Source organism: Dicentrarchus labrax, unplaced genomic scaffold (assembly GCF_905237075.1).
Source record: "Dicentrarchus labrax unplaced genomic scaffold, dlabrax2021, whole genome shotgun sequence".
Taxonomy (NCBI): domain Eukaryota; kingdom Metazoa; phylum Chordata; class Actinopteri; family Moronidae; genus Dicentrarchus; species Dicentrarchus labrax.
The window spans coordinates 18,962,003-18,983,716 of NW_026136715.1; the positions used below are offsets into that span (position 1 = coordinate 18,962,003).

At 42.6% G+C, this 21,714-nt stretch overlaps 1 protein-coding gene across 8 annotated transcripts in view; it reads left to right on the forward strand.

Moving 5' to 3' along the window:
- The first annotated feature begins 4,448 nt into the window (after positions 1 to 4,448).
- prdm16 (PR domain containing 16) overlaps positions 4,449 to 21,714 on the forward strand; it is a 181,810-nt gene continuing 164,544 nt past the window's right edge. For 4 of the 8 annotated variants that reach the window (XM_051425919.1, XM_051425920.1, XM_051425922.1 and 1 more), the window contains exon 1: positions 4,449 to 4,665. In XM_051425919.1, the coding sequence (XP_051281879.1) occupies positions 4,629 to 4,665 (37 nt within the window). In that variant the 5' untranslated portion in view covers positions 4,449 to 4,628. The remainder of the gene's footprint in view (positions 4,666 to 21,714) is intronic. The other 4 variants (XM_051425924.1, XM_051425925.1, XM_051425928.1 and 1 more) reach the window with 2 other exon arrangements.

The window sequence follows — 21,714 nt, forward strand, 5'->3', positions numbered from 1 at the left end:
TACCAAGGCAACTTCAGTGTGACCGCTTCTGGGGACTTCATTAAAGGGAAGGGGGTGGCGGCCCGCTGCGGAGTGCCGCTGTAAACTAATACTTTAAAAGGGGAAATGAGGAGTTTGTAATTGATTAGCTGCTGGGATCTGGGGGAATTTGTATTTATCGATCTCTCTGTGGAAAAAAAAAATCATTGTTGATGGAAATGACTGTTACTGTGTTCTTCATTTCTCTGTTCTGAGATGACAAAGCTGTGTGCGGGTGACCGGTCCCTCTTTCTTCCAGAGCGGTGTTACTTGCGTGCATGAGCGCGTGCCTCCACGCAGCTCCCTGCGCCCCGCCGCAGCTAGTTACCATGTTTACTCTCCCATTACATCGACTGTGGCAGAATTACAGTTCGCAAATTTTCTAATGCTCACAGCGCTCACAAAAGGGCCCTGCGGCTTTTTGATGTCCCCTCGGCCCACCTCATCCGCAGGCCGGACCGCGAGGTGCTCCGTTTCACATATCTAATGTGAGCTGATGTTATCTGCGCGTAACGTCTAATCCAAAGACCCGGAGCCTTTTCCACCGTGGATAAAGCTTGGGTTTCAGCGGCCAGTGTGTGTGTGTGTGTGTGTGTGTGTGTGTGTGTGTGTGTGTGTGTGTGTGTGTGTGTGTGTGTGTGCGCGCGTGTGTGTGTGTCTGCGTGGGTGGGTGAGTGTGTGGGAGGAGGGTAGTGGTGGGGGGGTTGTACAGTCACCGCAGTCTGACCACACCAGTCCATAGTGTTATAAACTTCTGTAGCCTCCCCCCCACACCTACACACCTACACACACCTACACACACACACACACACACACACACACACACGCGCGTCCTCATCAAAGCACACGCCTAATGATTGGCGATTATGTTGATAGCAAGATTGTGTTTATTTGTTAAAAGTTCTGAGATGAATCTTTTTATACCGGTACATTTTCGAAAAAAAGAATAAATACAGCTACATGTAGGCCTACCTGCATTATAATCTATAAACTGTTATCTCATCTGTTCGGCTGTAATTCAATAATGTTGCACGCTGTTGCTGGTTTGTTTGTCAGTGGTAAATGCAATGTGAAGCCTGTAGGCCTATATTATGAGGAAAAAACACCATGCAATGCCGGTGTGACAAACGACGTCCGGTGACACGCCATAGCCGCAGACCCACTGTCAGCTCAGGTGATGTGAAGACGCCATTACTTCATCAAGATGAGATTAAGGAAACTGAAGCGATTTAACGCAAATTGGGTCCTTTAAACACCGTGTAACCCTTCAGACAATTAGCCCACAAATACAGAACCAGGCCTCAGTGCGCGCGTAAGAGGCCTTATAGGATATAGGAGCCGTGGAGACGATATGAATGAGACAATGCAATGTAGCCTACAGGAGTGTATACAGGCACACTGCTTGCCACAGAGGTCGCACTGTGTCCTTTTCTACAAGCAGTTAGTTTGTTTGTTGGCACTTTGAGCTGATGATGAAGCTGCCTCTCTTCAGTCTAATTAGGCGGATTAATAAAACAGAGAGGGGTCCTGTGTGGAGGTCTGAACACGAGTGCAGCAGCGCACCTCTCTTCCGGGGACTGAGCCAGCGGCGCTGCCTTCCTGCGCTCCCTCCAGCCGCAGGAGGACAAAAGGGAGAAAGAAAAAAAATAAGAGAGCCACATTTCTGGAAAGCAAGCACTACAAAATGCGAGCTTATTCCTGCGCAGCCGTTGTTCGTTTCCACAGACCCGTTAAAGGTCGACGTTTAAATGACGCAGAAAAGTATTCCCCAACGGTCCACTGTCGGAGAGCAACACTTCTCTCTTGGCGAGCGTAATCACAGTTAATTGCTCCTTTTAAAAAAAGGTGTTGCACCATGTGAAATCATTTGTCCACCCTGATGTGCAAGACATATTCAGAGGCCCGGCCTGAACTGTGTCGGGTTGAGGGAAATAATTTCCACAGACTGGGGAAAGTTCTGCTGAATGTCTGTTTCCTTTTGACTGAAGCTGGATGGAAGGACGCGTTATCGATAGAGCCAATCGATTGAGACAATGGATTATTGATAGCTTGTCGACACGCTCCCATGCTTCCCCCAGACACCAAGGAATAAACAAAACCTTTGTACCACCGTTATTCACATAATTTATTATTTGTTTATCGACCTGTTTCTCCCTTTTTGTCCCTCGCACACTCTGCGCCGCCTGCATGGCCGTGGAGCGTGTGGCTCTAGGATGTGACCGTTGATTCCGTATTAAATATGTTTTCCAGGGATTTCTTTTTAATGTTACTGGTGTGTAAACATGGTGGCCACCTCCTGACACTTCACAGTCCCTGTAGACCAGAGAGCACACTTCCACACGCTCCCCTGCTTCTGCAAAGCCAATAAAATTAACCTCCGCGCGTCAGGATGCCAAGACAAACTCCCTAATATATAGATAATGTATGCTAATTGCTGCTGATTATTATTGATTAATGATTCATTTTGTCTCAACTCATGGGAAAACACCCTACGGAAATTTCTGTCCAAAACAGGCCAGAGACGTGTTTGATGAACTCGAGCCTTTATTCAAATCAATTGTTGTTTCATGTGCATCATAATGAGCAACAAGCTGCGGTTCAACCGCGAAGCAACAAAACCCAAAGAAATGTCAGGCGCGCTATTTGCAGTTGTTTTATGCCAATGTAATGTTCAGCAAAAGGCAAAAAAAAAATAATAATAATACGGCTGGAAATAAAAATACCAACAATAATAATATTAATAATAATTCTTTATGCATGGATTTGAAAGTATCCCATAAAAGTGCTGTGTGATTAGTGTGCGGAGAATTGATCCCCGCCGCTCTCCCAGCAGACTGCAGTTGCTCCATCACCACCGATCTTTAATAGGCTCCAGCATAGAGCCGCCTTTATTCAGCCAAACTAGACGGAAACCATTCCCATATGACATGTAGGCTAAAGGCCCAGCCACCACATGAATATGACGACCAGCCTACCACCATCAGTCAAACTGGATTTTACTACTTTTATAAATAATAAAATACAAATAAATGGGAATATCCAACTTCTATCAGTGCTCCCTTTGTTTCTGTTTTAGAAGTTAGCATTTACGCTCATAGCAAAAATATACAGCGTTAATTAATTAATAATAATAATAATAATAATAATAATAATAATAATAATAATAATTTTGGTAGCAATTAAATAGGCTATATTACAAATCTGAAGTCATGCAAAATAGTTACAATAAGATTCATAAAATGTATAATAAAATGTTACTCTTTCCTTTCATATAAATACAGTAAATGGCCTTCAGTGTTAACATACAAGTTAGTAAAAAAAAAAATAACTGCAGGATCATATGCTTTCCCGATGTGTTTGAATAAATACATATTCCAAAAATAAAAATCAAAAAATTACCTTGTATACTCCTCCAGGCTACTTCAGACTGCTGGGTGCCCGGACTAACGTAAAGCCGCTCTCCTCCTGCCTGCAGCGAACAAACAAACAAACAAACAAACAAACAAACAAACAGGTGCAAGGCAAAAGTCATACTTACAAGGAGAAAGTCTGCAGTCTATCCACCTTCGTTCAGGTGACCTGCGCTTAACTTTACGCGGCACTGCGGCTCTAACAGCGAGCAGAAACACTTCCCCAAGAAATAACTGCTGCAAATACGATTGTTACAAATGTGAACACATTGCAGGGGAAAAAATAAAAAAGCCTGGACCTTCTCCCCTGTACGGACTCTGCTGGTGGAGGCTCCATGCATGCGTCAAACAGCTGCTGGCCGCTGCTTGTCCTGAGGGCAACGAGGTTTACACACACACACACACACACACACACACACACACACACACACACACACACACACACACACACACAACTAAATCATAGCCTATAAAGTGCAAGTCCAATCGAGTCTTGCACCTATTTACGCCCGCATGTGCATCAATGAAGTTAAAAATAACCTCTGCAGTTGGAGCACTTTTTGGTGCATCGGCTGCGCCAACAGCTTAAATACAAAGTCTGCGGGAGTCTGTCAATTCAGAAAGAAAAACATTTATGGCAAAAAATATAAATATTATGAGAGAAAATACAAAATAAAAGAATCTAACTATAATCATATTTTAAATCAAAATATTTTCAGAAGCATTTCCATTGTTATAATGCGACCTTGACCTCACCATACCTCACTGCGTCCACCGCCGGTTGGAAAACCAAGTTGTCGCGGTTAAAGGGTTGAAAAACCAAAAAGGTGCTGGCAGGCGCTGAATGGGGTGGGTGGAGGTGGGGAGGGTTGGGGGGGGGGGTTGCTGTCGGGGTGAGGAGGGGGGACGAGAGTAAGGGGATGGTAAGGGGGAGGGAGGGAGGGTGAGGGGAGCGCAGGAGGAGGAGGAGGAAGAGGAGGAGGGGAAGAGATAAGTGATCTAAAGGGGAGACGATAGGACAAAAAAGTGATGATGATGAATACATTGGAAAGTTTTTTGGCCCCGGCGAGGGTGTCAGATTGAATGGCCTGTGCGCATGTGCGAAGGTGTCCAAACTGACAATGCTGGTGAGATGAAGATAGTGTTGTTGCTGCTTCTGGGCTCACGGAGGACGACGAGAGGAATCTACAAGCCGACAAGATGAGATCCAAGGCGAGGGCGAGAAAACTGGCCAAAAGTAGGTGTTCTCTTTTTCTCCTTCTTATCGCTTTTTCAGCCGCCGGCTCCAAACTCCTGCGTCCGTAGATGTCCAACGCGTCCTTGTCATTTGTCATATCCTTAAGAGAGGGTTAGAGGGGGGCGACTCTTTGTCCAGAGTTAACTTTTTTCTGCTTAAAAAATGTGTCCAGCTCCGGCTGCTCAGTCCCGTTCCGCTGCACGCTGCGGTCTTGGCTTCGTCGGTTTCCCCGGCGTCAGAAAGTTTCATGTGTGATGAGAATTGCCGCTGGTGCTTTAGTGGATTACACTCCTATAAAGGCAGAGATAAACATTGCCGTCCAACAAAAAAAAAAAAAAAATCTGAGCTCCATCTTGTATTTCTTGCTCTTTTCGGGTGTCGGAGGTTCAGTGGAGGTGCGCAGATTCGTTTCCCCCTGAAAGTTACCTAGAAAAGTTGTCGGAATGGATAGTAACTTTTTTATAGAGCCCCGTAGCAAGTCTTGTGAAATAATATTCCCGGCTTTAGAAATAGTGGGCGCTGTGGCACTGCTCTGTGCTGCTGCAGAGCTCACACCGAGCTGAGCGCACTCTTTTCATTCGCCCTGCAGACGGAGACGCCAAGATGTGAATTTCGACAGAAAGGGCAATATTTTAATGCAGATTTTTTTTTTTTTTTTTTAGTCGATCCCGCTTGAAACCGCAGATGATATCGCTCTCCGGCAACTTTGTTTTTGTCCCAGGGCCCCCGGACTGCTGCAGACTGGTTCCTCCTCCAGGGAATGCCAATCAATAATGCGTCTTGTGCAAGAAAGCGCCCATACTACTACTACTTAGTGGACTGCTGCTCGCGTCACACGGAAAATTCATGTATTCAGTTTAGTGAACATGAGATTGTTTGTTGTTGGAAATGGACCATGTTTATTGTTTTACATTTGCTTGTTTTTTTGGCGGATTGATTTTATGAATCGCGTTTATTTACACCGCCTGTTTTTTATTATTATTCCTGCATGAATGCACTGTGTTTTCTACGGGCAGTGTGGGTCAATCGGCTTTTTTTAAAATCGACAATTCATTTGAAAGACGAATGCTTAACAAGTGAAGGATTTAAGTAGGCCTGTTGGCGTTTGTTATGTCCTAATATATGTTTGTTACATTGTGAGGAGTTTCGATTTGTTCTTTAGTGAAAATGCAGAGGTGAAAAAAACAGACACTTTTAGCCTTGCACGCTATTTATTTTTTATTATTACAAGCTTATTAAAAAAAAAAGAATAATTTTAAAATATACCTGTTATTGTTTTTATATTGAGCATGCTTGATTGCGTGTTTACAGGTCTTTAAAGCTCTGTAACTTTGCCAAAGCCACTGGCCTTAATTCAACGTGGACCTGGATCTTTATAGGCTATTAGACATCATTCAGGCTTTTAAAAAAAACCAATAATAATACTATTTACATTCAAGACCATGAGTGGAATAAATATTTGTGCACAGTTTTTAAAACAAACCTGAAACGTGTTTATTTTAAACGAGCCTGGACTTGATACAATACATTTTTTTAAAAAGGATGTTAGGATTATTATTAAATGTTCAGTAAGGACAACACACGTGAATTCAGATAAATAATAAGAGGAATAAAAAGATAAAAAAAAATACAAATGTGCAGTTTTGTTTTTGTTATTACCTTATTACTCTTGCATGATTGCTGCACATGGGGGTCAAGTTCCCGTCTAAATTTAAAAACAAAGACAGAATAGAAAGTGGGAGAAGAAAAAAAAGAGAAAGAGAGAGAACGAAAAGCATAACACTAATTGGGCTACTTTGTGAAAATACTTAAACATGTCGTGGATCCCGCTTCTTGCCCAGTAATTGCACTTGGTCTTGATCTCTAAACAGCCTTGATAGTCTGTTGATCCGGGTGCTAATGAACACAAATACCTGGCTTTGTAGCACTCACACATCGGAGCCCTGGAAGCCTCTGCAGCCCAGAGGCCTCAGATCTGTTGTGTTGCAGCGGTAGGGGAGAAAAACAGAGAAGGCAGCAGACATGAAAAAAAAAAGTCTTGTTCTTCTTAACATTCAAAACATGCAGGCCCACAACTTTTGAATACAACGCGTGGGAGTATATTCCACCCTCATTTTTTCCTTCTCTTTCTGCCGCTTAGGTAAACTAGGCCTATACTCTCCTGTAGCTGCATACAGAAGGCCCACAGCAATATCCACCAGCTGCTTTATCATTTATTTTTAACCCCCGTGTATATTTTCTTCTCTCGGGGCAGAGAATAGACACCTTAAAGTCCAGGACTATGTAGAAACTCCGCAGTCCCACAAGTATAATGTGTGTGTGTGTGTGTGTGTGTGTGTGTGTGTGTGTTTTAATGGAGACTCGCATTGATTACTTTGCAGTCGCTCAGGTTTGTTTACATAATGCTTTGGGGTCAGGATTAAATGAATGTTAGTGTGTTTGGATTATAATATGATATCGTCCTCACAGGTGGGTTTTTATGTTGTTCTAAAAAAAAAATATATCGTTTTTCTTGCTCTGTTCCCCACAGGTTAATATTTAGTTTATTAGTGGATTTCTCAAACACAGTTTAATTTAAGATCAAATGCCACACGTCGTATTGTTTTTGATTACATTGGATAATATCTGGATCAAAACCCTCTGTGCTATACATCAGCGTGTTGATTATTATGAATTAAAAATGTTCAATATTTTCCCAGATTTTTATTTTTTAATAAAACACACATGAGCCTTAACACTACATGTCTATTATCGATTATACCGACTTTCATATGAGACTTAGCTTCTTGTTATCTTAAAAACTAAAAAATCCATACAGGGGATCTAGCAGAGAATACTGCACCAACGTGACAATGAATTTACTTTTTGCTCACATTACGTTTCTGTACGTGCCATATCCATATATATGTGTGTGTATGTGTGCGTTCCTGTGCGCTGCAGAGGGCTGTTAGTGCGAAAAGTTTTAACACCTTGCGGTTGTCTTATTGCGGCATTGTGCTGGGTCCGTGTGCAGCTTTAACATTTTGGTTTCTATCAATTAAGACTTCCAGTTGAGTGAGTGTAGATTTTTTTTTCTTGACAGTGTACACAAACATGCCCCCCCCCACACACACACACACACACACACACACACACACACACACACACACACACACACACACGCACGCAATAACGCTCAGTAACGTCTCCACAGAAACCTAAAGGAATAATATTAAAATAGAAACATGTATCAGCTCTGCACACAGTCGAAGAAGCAGGAAGGTGTTGAATACACAACTTACACACGTTATTGATTTTCTAAACCTATTTTAGGTTTAGAGGCCTTCTGCATTATCAAGTCAGTAAAATAAAAGATAGCGCCAACATGGGTTTATTACCAACTCATTTGTTTTTTCCTTTTTTTGTTTTTTGCTGATTTTGCACGAACTGGCCCCCTCCCCTCCTCTCCTAACCCACCACAACAAATACACAACAGTTGACAGTTTTCCTCTCATACACCCCCTCTCTGTCTCTCTCTATCTGGCCTATGCATACTAATTGCCAGATATCCTATTGATTTTTGTGTTAAATGCCCCTTATTAGATGGACTCCCAGTCATGAACTTGGCCTGGCTCAACAGCTTCTGATGTTTTGACAGAAGTAATAAAACCCAACCCATAACACTTTAAAACCAACAATGGCAGCTATGTTGAACTTCTGGCTAAACGTTCAGGGTCCCGTGCAGGCTCCCATGTATTACTGCTATGCAGCTGTAATGTTTGTCAGATAGCACTCCACCATGTTCACAGATTAGAGCCTGAACATAAAAATGATAGGATCATCGAAAGAAAAGGAAATGCACTGTCAGAGTAATGTAACTGAAATTCATTCAACTGTACATGTCTCAGTTTTAGCTGATTTTATTTTGAAGTTGGAGCATCAGAGAGTCAATAAAGACAGAAATTTATAGAAAACTTCTTGATGACTCTTACTTTGATAGTCTTAGAAGACTTCCTCTTGCTGCAATGTAATTTTGACTAGTTCAGTTTAATGTTGTTGAGGAAGGCTAATGATTGAATTAATTTAATTTAGTTTTATTTTGAATGTGAGTAGTGCTGGACACAATGCAAAATGAAAATACCTCCGAGATCTTTTTTTTATTATTGCTGTAGACCTTCCATAGATAAAAACACAGTGGGAAACCTGAGACTCTTGTGGTTCCACAGAGCCCATTTGCATTCATGTGTGATGATGTGAATGATCTTAGCAGCGCTCTGAATCAGGCAACACCAGTTTTGCAGTTTTACATCTCTGTGTAAAATGACTGCAGTGACCGCTATAAGAATCACAGTCTCACAAATCTTTGCATCCCAAAAAAAACTGAAGCCATTCAGGTGATGTCACACTGTGTGTGTTTGTTCTGTACAGTAGTCTTTTTTTCTCTCAATTTATAGAAATACTGATCATGTCCAATCAGGAAGACATGTTTTGCAGTGATTTAGTGAAATCAGGTTTCTGACACAGAAACGTCTCTTTTTCATGCTGTTAGGGAGTTTTTTTTGAGAGCCTTTGGACTGATTTTAGGACAATTTGTGTTAATTTTGAAGGATTGAAAAATTGTGTAGCCTAACTAATTGCATCAGTTCACATTTGGCACAGCCGCATATGCTGCAAGTACTTGATTATGGAGGTTTGTTGGATGTGAGTTCCTCATTCTAGTTGTGTGCACATGTTAGGATACAGTTTAGTGTGTGTTGTGAGCCTCTTCGCCTTCTTTTCATATTTATTTCCAGAGCTGCTTTCTCGTCTTAGTCCATGTGTGTTCAGTGAAATACCCTTGTACTGTCCAGCTGTATTCACAGAGCATACAGTATGATAGGAGTAATAAGGGGTCATATCCTCCAAAAAGTTAAGCATTTTTATTCATAACATAGCCATAAATGTGCCTATTTGAAACATATTCATTTGTCACAGGGGAAGGGACTTTGGTTAAGGTTAGGGTAATGTTTTGGTCACGGTTACAGTTAGTTCAATGTCAAGCCACTGTCTGTTTCAGAAACATATGGTCCACATTTGATTCACATAATACGATACAAATAAAGATGCATTGCCTTTTGTAACCATATCTTCAAATTTGCTATGAGAACAGACTCTTGAAGAATGTTCTTTCCAGTAAAGTATTCAAATTACCCTGAAATGTGCAGGACAGTGTAGTCTGAAGCCTCAGTTCTTCTTACTTGTCCTAAATCTATGAAGCAGTCAGCCAATAAAGAAAATGTCCATGATCTCTTCCACCTGTGCGCTGAATACACTGAATAAAGAATTACAATGTAAGGAACTGGTTACTCTATGAATTACCTGTGCTCTAAAGCTTAAAGAGGGAAGGTTAAATTATGTGAGCATAGTTCAAATGGAATATTACAATAATTTGTTTAAATAGTCTGTTTTACGACTGTTTCGCTGCCAGCTTTTTAATGTTTTCTTTCAATATCTATGACTCGCTCTCCTCCTCCCTGGACACAGTCTTTTATCTCCAGGGAAATGCTTTTATTGTTATTCAGTCAGTTACTGCTGTAAATGTGCTGCTACTGCTGCTGTTTTGGCCAAGTGTCCCTTGGAAAAGACATGTTTCATATCTAGTTGGTGCCATAAGATGTGAACATAATTTAGAAAACCCAGAAAACCTTTCAATAGCCTTCTGTGATTATGAGGTTGTTGTTAATCATTTAGCTTTTTCAGATATCCGCAAGACATTATATTCATCTTTTGGCCCTGCAGCCTCCAACAAGACTCACATCACCCTACGTTTCTTTTTTCAAATTCTAATTTTATCACTTCAAATGATGAAGAGGGAACTTGTATGGCCACAAATGTAAGACCGGTGTGTTTATTGGTTAATCCGTGTTCTGTATTATTTTTGACTGATTTACTAAATAGCCACTACTCTCTTATTCCAGACAGTTACAGTGTGCGTAAAAGCATAGAAATGAAGGTTTTTGGAGTGAGCAGGATGAAGTCACAGTGACTCTTTAATGTCAGCTGAGACCCATTGAAAGTTTGTAAATATTTGATTGGCTTTCATTAGCTCTGTGACACGTGGAAACCATACATATACAGTAATGCAGATGGATCCTGGATGGACACACACACACACACACACACACACACACACACACACACACACACACACACACACACACACACACACACACACCTTAGTGGTGACAGATTTTTGGGCAATGTTAGGATTTAACCCCAATCAATCACAAACTAGAAAGGTTGAGTGTAAATGTCATCCAAACAGCAGGAGCTGGCACACTGTTGGCTGGCTAAATGTGTGTGTGTGTGTGTGTGTGTGTGTGTGTGTGTGTGTGTGTGTGTGTGTGTGTGTGTGTGTGTGTGAGAGAGAGAGAGAGTGAGAAAGAGAACGAGATAGAGAGAGACAGAATCAGTGTGTGCACCACTTTGTACAGTTGTTGGAGGTCCTGTCACTGTTCTGAGCTTTGACCTTGGCCAAGTCTGCCACAGCGATGGGTGGGCACGCCTTACACCTGAACACACGTAGGCACAGGCACACACACACACTACACACACACACACACACACACACGCACCCATGTTTCAGCCCCATGCTTCCTGTCTGGTCTCATGCTGGCTAAGTAAAATTTTGAGTTGACATACAAATACCATTGCATTAAGCTCTTGCACATGGCTCTAAATCCCATTCATTCCATTAATACATTGACCTCACATTATCCAGTTGGCAAATATGCCTCTTTGCACCATGACCTCATCCGCCATGTTTGTAAAAACACAGCAATCTCCCAATCATTTGGCAGTGGAGACTGTGGCATGCCCGAGAGAGTTTAAGATATATCCCTGATGTTTTCTTTTTTAGCAGCCCCCCTGGTTTTCGTCTCTCCTCATAGCCCTCGTTTTCAGCCTGCAGATGGGGGCAGGGTCTTGTTAAAAATAGCAGAGCAGCATTCGAACAGCGGTATGTGTTGGCGAAAAAGGGGGTTCAAAAAAATGAAAAGCCATTACACTGCAGTTAAATGCATTTTGTCTTGACCTGTGGCTGCTTATCGAGTTACGTCCAACCGCTGCTGGGCCGTGTCTAGAAGACTCCTCCAGCTTCTCAGGGCTAAGAATACACCCCGACTGCTGGAGTCATCCCGTAGGAAATACATCATCCTTACTTCTTGAGTGTGCTGATTAACGCTAAATGATTATCTCTCTGTGTGTCTGGTGTGATTGTGCACCACCCGCTGTTAAACAGTGTGTGTTGTTTGCTAAACAAGGGGCAAATGTGTCGAGTCCCTAATTAGCGTGTTTTAGCAGCCCTCATGATTCCCCCCTTGCATTGCGATATCCCTGAGATTGCTCAGCATTGTGACTAGTCTTATCTGGGTCTAATCCCGATTTGTTTGGTATTAGCCCGCTCACTTTCTCCCTCGTTCTCGCTCTTTCCTTTTATTTCTTCATTTGTCCTCAGCCTGCTCTTTTCCTTTTATCCATTCCAGAACTTCCTGTCTTCTTTATGTTGTCCTTTTCTTTCATTTACGCCATGTTCTCTGTTCCCACTGTGTATCTTGGCGTGAGCACAAAATTTCAGCGTAGAGTTGGGCAATAATTTATTATTATTTAGCAAATTTTTCACTGAAACATACTGTCATGATATATTCTTATAATGTTATCCACATGAATGATTCTGAGGAAGTTGTAATTAAAAATTTACAAAATAAGTTTTTGGTTTAGACACATGCAGGTCTCATGTAATGCACTACAGTGGAGGACAGTGCATTGCTTTCAACCTAGTTTGATTATTTATATGCGTATGTTTGCAGACAATTACTATATAATGACATTTATCAATTCTGGAATATTTCCCTATTAATATGGTCCAACCTTAAAATTGGCTAATGCAGTGAGCTAACATTGCTGGTGGACTAAAGCCAATAAAGCCATAAACAGTATAATGGGAAGGTGAATAAAATCTCTTTTTGTCAAAAGCGTTATTCTTTGTCTGTAGCGGTTTCACGAATTGTAGCTTGCCTCTTGACGCACAGACACACACACAGCCTCCAGTCCCAGTCCCAATCCGGCGCTGCTGATGATGGCTCATCCTGTCCAGATATGATAAGCAGACAAACTGCTCTGTCCCCTGGGCTGTTTGTCTGTCTGTGTCTGAATCAGACAGTGGTGTGTAGTGTGTGGTGTGCAGCGTGGCTCTAAACTCCCCCTGCTTGCTGCCCCTTTCATCAGGCCGCCAGTTCAAAGCCTTGGCTCCATCTTCACTTCTATCTCTCCCTCTTCTCCCCCCCACAGTCTTTCTCACTGTGTTTCGTCATTACCACAAAGATGGGCACGCAGTGTCTCATTAAAGCGGATTAGAGACATCTCCACGTCTCACAGGGGCCGAGCGGGACATTTCTCTCTAGAAACCCCCCCACCTCTTTCTCTCAGAGATCAGGTTCTTTGATTTGGCCAGATAAAGACCTCTTTCATGTTGGTGGGGACGGTTAGCGATTACACTGTCAGACCCATCGTTTTGGTGAGTTTGACAAATTTGCAGTGCTGGGTGGGGTGGCTGTAGGGATTGGAGGGGGTTGGTGGGGGGTCGGGGGGGGGGATGGTGTACAAGGGGATTCACCGTAATTGAGCTGTCATTATCCAGTGACCCTGCCAGGCGCTAGTGCATAAGTCTCACCAGTTCTCTATTTGTTTAATACTTGGCTAACTTTCTTCATGAGTATGATGGATAGAAAGAGAAGGAGGGGTGTGGGGGGTCGGTTGGAAGCAGGGTACCGGTCCCCAGATGAATGCCTCTGCTTATTTGACCACTATTTGAACACCTATTGAGCACCGCTGTCCATGAAAATGGGCTCCACTACATCACTGCTCCAAGTTTCTTTTCTCACCCAGCTCCTCCCTGGTGCAACACTATTAGGCCCATATCACCAGCTGCCATTTATTTTTTATACAAAATGAAAACTGGTGGCATGTTGATTACTGAACTCCCCGGAGACAAAGAGCCACTTTTGGTGTGGTTTAATTTCATTAAGTAGAGTGTGGTGCACAGGATAAATATATTAAGAGTTCCCTCTCATTGCGGGTCCTCCATTTAACTCAGCCACTCTGTATGCTAAGCAAATCCTTAGCTGTTACACTTGTGGAACTGGAACAAATCTCCTGAAATGGTATGGTTAAAATGAGGCACGGAGTTAATGCTTTTGTTCTCGGATGTTTTTTGTTTTCTGACCTGATATTTCCTGTTTGCCTTGGTAATCTATGTATAGCACCTTTTCAAAAACAAATGCATATTCTCAAAACTTGTTTTTCATTAATCAGCTAATGCTGAAGTTGCTGAATATGATCATGTTGTGTTTTTTTGTCTTTTAAAGGTGTCTTTTGACAGATAAGTACTTTGCTCAAATACATATACAGCCATTCTAATTTAGCTGTTACTAACTAGGAGCTGTGTATTTGAGATGTGTGCTAGAAAGATGCTGTCTTGTGAGAGTGAGGGAGGGGGAAGAGAGTCTTTTACTGGCAGGATAATGTGACTGTATTAACCCAGAAATTTTGATGAAGGAAGTAAGAGCCCTCCTCGTTAACCTGGAGTCAGATTGGTTTGGAAGCGATGACTAGGGCAGAATGTGTGTGCGTGTAACCATTCATGAGTGTGTGTGTGTGTGTGCACGCTTGTTTGTGTGTGTAGGTGTTGGAGGGGTCTTGGCTAAAACATTTCAAGATGGCCCATTAGCTGGCACAGGCCCGTCCCCTCCCAACATCAGGATTCCTCTGTGCTGACCCCCTCTACTCCACCCCTCCACCTCTCAGCCCCTCTGTCCCAGAGGCCCCCGGCCTCATCCTGCCAAGTGTACGGTTCCAAAGTAACGATGAAGCTGCCTGCGTGTGAAAATATTGAATTGCAAAAACATCCCTGGGTGAGAGGGTGTGTGAATGGAGCTTTCAGCGCCGGGCCCGACCCGGGCCCTCCGCTACTGACTGACGGACAACAAATGGCATTTTGTGTCCAGAGAGAGAGAGAGGGGACAGAGAGGGGGAAGAGAAAAGAAGAGGAGAGACACAGAGAAGGGTCGGGTGGTGGTGGTGGGGGTCTTGAGGTTTTTCAGGCCTCTTCAGTATGGGGCCCTATATGCAGGTCTGAAATGCCTTATCACATGACCTGTCTGACCTTTGGTCCCCACTCAGCTAAGGCTGTCAGGCTGCTCTCCAACGGGGAGCACAAAGCCTCACAGCCTCAAAGGCCACCATTCACCCCCCTGTGCAGCTGCACTCCAAAGGTAATAGGTAAAAGTAATGTCAGTGACCTCCACTTTCCTTTCCTCTACAGGAGGGCAAAACTCTTAAGATCCCCTGATAATGTCAAAGGTAGAGGGTGGCCATTTTGGCTCCTTATCCACTGCCTCTACTTAGCTCCCATGAGTGTAAAGCAAACCTCTTTTGTGGCAAAACGATTCTTTTGGATGAAGAGACATTTCATACTTTCATACGTCCAAAACTGATGGGAACTGAGATGGAAAATGATAGAAATGTGAAAAAACAACATGGTATTGTTTTTAGTTGCTATGCACTGGGAATATAGTTGTGTAACTCAGCACGATGTGTTATCTAAGTGTGTGTGTGGGACACTAGTGAATTTCTGATGTCTCAGAGGACTGAGTGGGTCACAGTATGACCGTAACCTCCTGTCTCGCTTTGCAACCCACACACTGGCATCTCTCTCTCTGTCTCTCTCCTGACCAGTCCTAGGATTCTTTCTTCTCTTCTCTTTTTCTCTTTTTCCCCTCCTTCTCTGGAACACTGGAGTTTCTCTCTCTCTCCGGTCTCCTTTGAAAAGATGCGGCGTCTTTGTCCGGCCTGATAAAGGATGCCATAGTTCCCCTTTTCCCCTTCTTTGTGGCCCGGGGCTGGCGGCTCCTGTAGAAGTGCAAATGGTATCCTCTCGGAGGGGCTATCCCTGCGGGCCCTGGAGGGCCCTCTCTCTCCTCCAGGCTTGGCTAATTACCACCCTGCTCCCCCCTCACAGCCCCCACCAGCTCCCTGGTCCCTGGAACCATGGACGGCACATTCCCACAACCAGCACCTGGCCTTCTTTTCTCCTGGCCTGCTTTGATGGCTGACACCCCAGCCTACCCCTCCCTCCTTCCTCATCCTCTTCTTCTCTCCGCCCCACTACCTCATCTCTCTTTCTCTCCCTCCCTTTAACTTCTCCCTCTCTCACTTCTCCCTCTCTCACTGACTCTCATTACTAGAGGTTTTAAATTGCTTTCTGACCCTGACAAACTGCTCTTGTTGAAAAGGGAGATGTCAAAGAGGGAGGGCAGCGGATGTGAGCAAGAAATGGAAGAGACGACCGAGGCAGTAGAAAGTTGTTATGTATGCATGTACCTTTTCCATTATATATTCAGACTCTGTATGTCTGCGTAAGGAGCACCCAACCCGTCACTAACCCCAGTTGCCACCTAAGGAGGCTGGATATGGTTTTTTGACTTTTAACTACCTGCTTAACATGTTGCAAAACAAGAACAAAAAGGTGGTTTTCTTTTAAAAATATTAAAAATGCCTTTATTCATGTGGTTGGTACATCTTGCTAAGTTAAAGAGTGACAGCATTAAATTGGTGGCTTGTTTGGCTCATGGCTCATTTATAGTTTTTCTTTTTCTTTTGTTTAATAAGCACTGTCCCCGACCAAATAAAGTAATTTTAAAATGTGTGATAGGCTTTGCTCAAAAGAAAGGGTTTGAAAATGATATTTCATGCAGAGGTCTGTGGTTCATAAAACCTGACCAGTTTTTGATGCAGATTAAGTTGATTCTACTGCAACAGTAATGCACACACACACACACACACACACACACACACACACACACACACACACACACACACACACACACACACATACAAATATCTCATTTAGTTGCATATTTGCGTTCTACTAGCCGCAGGCCTAATCAATAGCCGGCCCCAGTGGATTTGACCAATTCATAGCTCGCCTTTGTGCAGTCTTGCGATCCCAGCGAGGGCCTTTGGACAGCTTTCTGAGGAAAACAAATAGCTCTATTACAAGCCTGCGTCTCTGTGATGCTCAGTGTCCCAGAGGCAAAGTGCTCGGCCTGTATTAATTGTATGTTCTCCAGGAAAAGGATACAACACAAGTTCACGAGGCAGAGTCCAGAAAGAGGAGTGCAGTCAAATTCCTCCTAAAAAGCGGTAGTGAGAATAAGTTACAAAACACAACAACATGCTTTGATTTTATTGAGGAGAGGTGCCATGCTTGTTAAACTTAATGCCTGTGTGCAAAGCCTTTAATATTTATTTTGGCTAATTACATATCTGGCTTAGGTTAAATAATAGAAGGAGCATTTAAGCAACATCTGCTTTTGTTAGTTTGTATATATGTAGCTAACTTATCTCTCAGTGGACCATTACATTTCTTTCATTAGCCAGATCTTTTTTTCACAAAGATGAATTTTATTGTTTGATTATCATGATTAGATATTTTCAGATGGAATAGAGTCAATATATTATTTATTTACATATTTTAAACCGTTTTTTGGTGATTTACTAAACAACAGCATGTAGTCATATTAAAAAAAAGAAGCCATGTATGGTGGACAGAAGACGTAATTTGCTGTATTGTTTTTATTTTTACTGTTTCTAGTAAAACACACACACACACACACACACACACACAAAAACCCTCATGTTCAGCAAAGCAGTGGTTGCATGTCCTGTATTGACTCCAACACAACACAATCAGAAGCAATGGGTGGTACGGGGTGCTGCACACACCCAGACCAGTTACACTAGTACAGCATAGTTTGGCTTTAGTTCTTAAGACTGGCTAGTTAGCATACAGACAATGTTAATGCTACCAGGATTTTGAATTAGATAGGCAATGTCCCAGCAAGCTTAAGAAATGTTTTGACTGGCTCTTAATGTTTTAACCGAGTCTGGATGTAAAATAACGACAGTGGAACATTTATGTAGCTCCCATCAAAAACTAAATTAAGAGATTAAGCTTTTATGGCCGTTCTGGTTTTATAAAGCATAAATGATTGAATCCTACATTCTTTCTTTGACAATTACAGCTTGTCTTAAACATCGCCTGCCATCCAGTCTGGACATCCTAAGTATCTCTCTGTTGCTGCCATTTCTCAGCCACAGCTGCCCTTCCCTGTACAGTTCACACATCATCACCTATATGACTTGGATGATGTCATGAACTGGGCTTCTTCTCCCTTGTCGGTCTCAACCATAACAACCATCAACTGGATGTTACATCTATGTTGGATCATCCGGACATTAAAGTGAAATTCCACACATGGATACTTTTATACTGTTAGATATCAATATGTACTATTTGATGTGTTCCAGGGGTTAGTTGTTTTTAGTTTTTTTCAGGATGCATTTTTATAGAGAATGTGCATGAATTTGTTCCACTGAAATGAAGAAGAGCATTAATCTTCAAACACTTGTTTGACATGTCTTGGTCTGTGGTATTGGCAGTACTGTCAGTCAAGAAATTGATATCTTCTTCTTCCATACTGTGATGGGTTTCTCCCTGTATTATTGATGAACAAAACAGTGACTTTACCAAAGCATCTCTGGGTGAACCGAGAAATTGACAAAATTACACATTTTATTTGCGTTTTTAAAAGTTTAATCAGTTGGTCTCTAAATCCTGAGGTGGTACATTCAGAATTTCTATAGTTTGGTTTAAGGAGAGGCATCCCAAGTCTCATGTCTCCCTCTCTCCACCTCTCTCCTCATCAAGTCTAGCCACATCGTCTCTTTCGAGTACAGAAAAGGAAAGAGGAAGATCCGGTTTCTGAATTGTGTTTTATGAGTGGTTGAAACGGCCACTTCTGTGGTTTTTGTCTGTCCGCGCTGACCGTTCGACTCAAAGTTCCTGAGGTTTTTGAAACATGTCAATTAAGCTGTTTTAATTGGGAAGATGTTATTCCAAACAAATGTTAGAGCTCTACATGTTAGTTCAAGTGGCGGGGGGGGGGGAGACTTGCAGCTTGGTGTTACTGTTATTACTTTGTTTTAGGCTTTACAAATCTGTTTCTCTTCATTTCCCTGAATGTAGTAAAATCTCACTTTGATGGACCACATGCACATGCATGCTTGCATTAACAGAGGCATCTTGTTTTTCAGCAGCACTGAAGAGCAGTAAGTGTTTAAGAATGGCACGGTGAAGCAATGACAAAGCAAACAAAAGAGGCAGGTGGGTGAGGCGGCTGCTGGCCTGTCGCCGGCCTTGGCTCCGTTTTAAAACTTTTTTTTATTATACTACAATTTCCTTTTTTGTTTTGTATGACATAAAAAATAACCCTTCTAAGACTGGCTTGTGAAGTAGAACCTACAGTATAGATACATTTAGATATTTTTAAAGATATTTGTAACAAAAGATGGTCTGTTTGTATTCTTCTTCACATTTTGCTGATATTTTATACATTTCTACGGAATTAAACTTGAACTTTAACTGTGAGGCCAATAGGGACTTTCTACATACCCCAGGTTTACACTTTGCCTCCGATGCCATTTTCTTTTCTAATATAAGGAACATATTCATACCCCTTTCCGTGGCTCTTTCCATACTCCTCTCTGTTCATCTGCGCTGCTCCCTCCCATTTTAATTAAAACTAGGTGTGAGGTTTGCCGTCCTTTCTTTTGACACCTCGCTGTTTATCTCTCGGACACGGGCTCAGGGCAGGACCCGTGGAAAGGAAGGGGCAGATTTTTGTTTTCAGAGCACTGCAGGGAACTTTGATGCCAAGTTCCTCCGCGGCAAAAGGCAAGGCCCCGACCCAGCACATCTGAGAGTACTTTGGTGAAATAACAGCAAATGTTTGTCTTGTATTGTATGGCACGCTGCTGGAGGAGCGCTAAAGCCCCTTCTTCCAGCGCCTAAAGCACCTCTTAATAAAATAGTCAAGAATAACTCCTTCACCTTAATCTTCCCCTCAGATTACTGCACTCAGGGCGGGAAATTAGCAGCAGGCCCAGGCCCTTCTCTTTTTTCCTTGACACTGTTACATCTTTATTTGTAAGTGCCTCGTTCTCGCTCTCCTGCTCTTCTTCTTCTCTGGCCGACCTTGCTTCTTAAATTTTTGTTTCCTGTCTTTCTCTCGCCATCTGTCATCTCTCTGTGTGGTAGGCCAGATGAACTCTCCATGGCAGGGGGGAATGGCATTTTATTGGGTCAGTATTAGAAGCAACATGTGGCTAATGGGTGGCTGCATTTTCCATGGTCTGGTCCTCATCAGTGGAGAGAAGAGGCCTAAACAACTAAACATGGCCGTTGACAATTGATACGAGCCCTTTTAAGTGGATCTGCTTGGTTGAAGGGGGGATGGCTGTGAGAGTCTGTGTGTGAATACATGCGCATTTGCGTGTGCACGTTCGCCTTTGCACGTTAATTAGGATACTAACGGACATACGCGCACACACATACACACCAGCACAGTATCCTGTGGGGAGCATATATACAAGAATGTGTGTGTGTCCCTTGTGTCCAGGAGTGTAACCCACACCTTGAGTACGGTAGCGGCGGTAGCTTTGAGCGTAGTTCGTCCCGGCGTCTGATCCTCGTAACCAGAACTCTCCTTTACTGCTTCCTGTCCGCTTGGCCCACCTTCCCCCTTGCCCGCCTGCCATCTGGGTCTGCCAAGAGGCACACACACACACACACACACACACACACACACACACACACACACACACACACACACACACACACACAACATAGTTAGGACAGGGGTCCTCATGCTCTAACCTGTGTCTTTCACTTAGAACTGTACCTTTGAAACCAATATCACACAGAGGAGAAGCGATAAATGGACTCCACCGTCTGTGTTCTCAACTTCTCGCTCCCTTTTCTTTTGTTCTGACATAAGGAATCAAAAAGCTTTTTTTTTCTTCTCAAACAAATATATTTTTATTCAGATAGTTGAGCAGAGTTGAACAGTTGACATATTGCCCTTCTACGTGTGATTTCCAAATTAATAACATTTAAAGATTTAAGAAACGGATTCAAACTTGGTTCTGATTGGTCATTTGGGGTGTGAAATGATGTAGAGTACATCTGTAGTCTAGTCAATACCAGATGATTGTTTAAATGTTTGCAGCTCCCATGTTGAGGCTCAGGTGTATCATAACCAAAATTGCATCTATTGGATTCCATCTTTTGCAAAGCGTAAAGAGGTCAAAGATAATTAGGTCTGATCCTTTCTAGCCTGTAACAACAATACTTAACATCAGAAAGTGTTCTAATGTTCAGTATTAGTATAAAAGAAGTAGTAGTGTTAATAGGTGTTGTAGTATTAGTATGAGAAAAACTTGAATCCTCCATTAAACCAGCATCAAAGCTTCGTAGTGCTATATGAGTATCTAAATTACGTACTTGTGTAGATAGCGTTTCCGAGCAGGGGGCACTGTGGGTTTTCAGTATCAGGGGTTCTGGTCGACACTTTGATCACTTCCTCCGCTCTTCATACCTTCTTTGTGTTCAAGATCAGATCACACACACACACACAGACACACACACACACCACGGGTGGAAGGGGCAGTGTCAGGTGTAGCGGGGGACAATGCAGGGATGCGTAGCAGCGAGCCAACACGGTGTCTGTGACAGTGACGGCGGCGGTGCACTCCTCAAAGCTGCTCCTCTCCTCTTTCATCATCTACAGTCACAGCGTGTGCGAGGAACATTGCTGGCCAAAAAAAATCCACAATGCCTGAACGAAAGCGGCAGTTTTGACACCGGTGATGTCATTTACTTGAAATACAATTTTAAGTTTTCAATTAAATCATTTAATATTTTGTTTCCATTTGGGATAATTTTACTCTTTTTCCATGTAATGTCCTTTTACATTTAAAAATACTGGACAACTTTTGCTCTAATAAATTATGAGTTGAAACCTCATATAACTGCAAGAGTGCTGGAGCCTATTTCAGATTTTTTTGGTCATTAATTATTGTCCTTAGGAGCACCTGTTGGTATACAGGTATGCAAAGGTTATTTTTTATGAA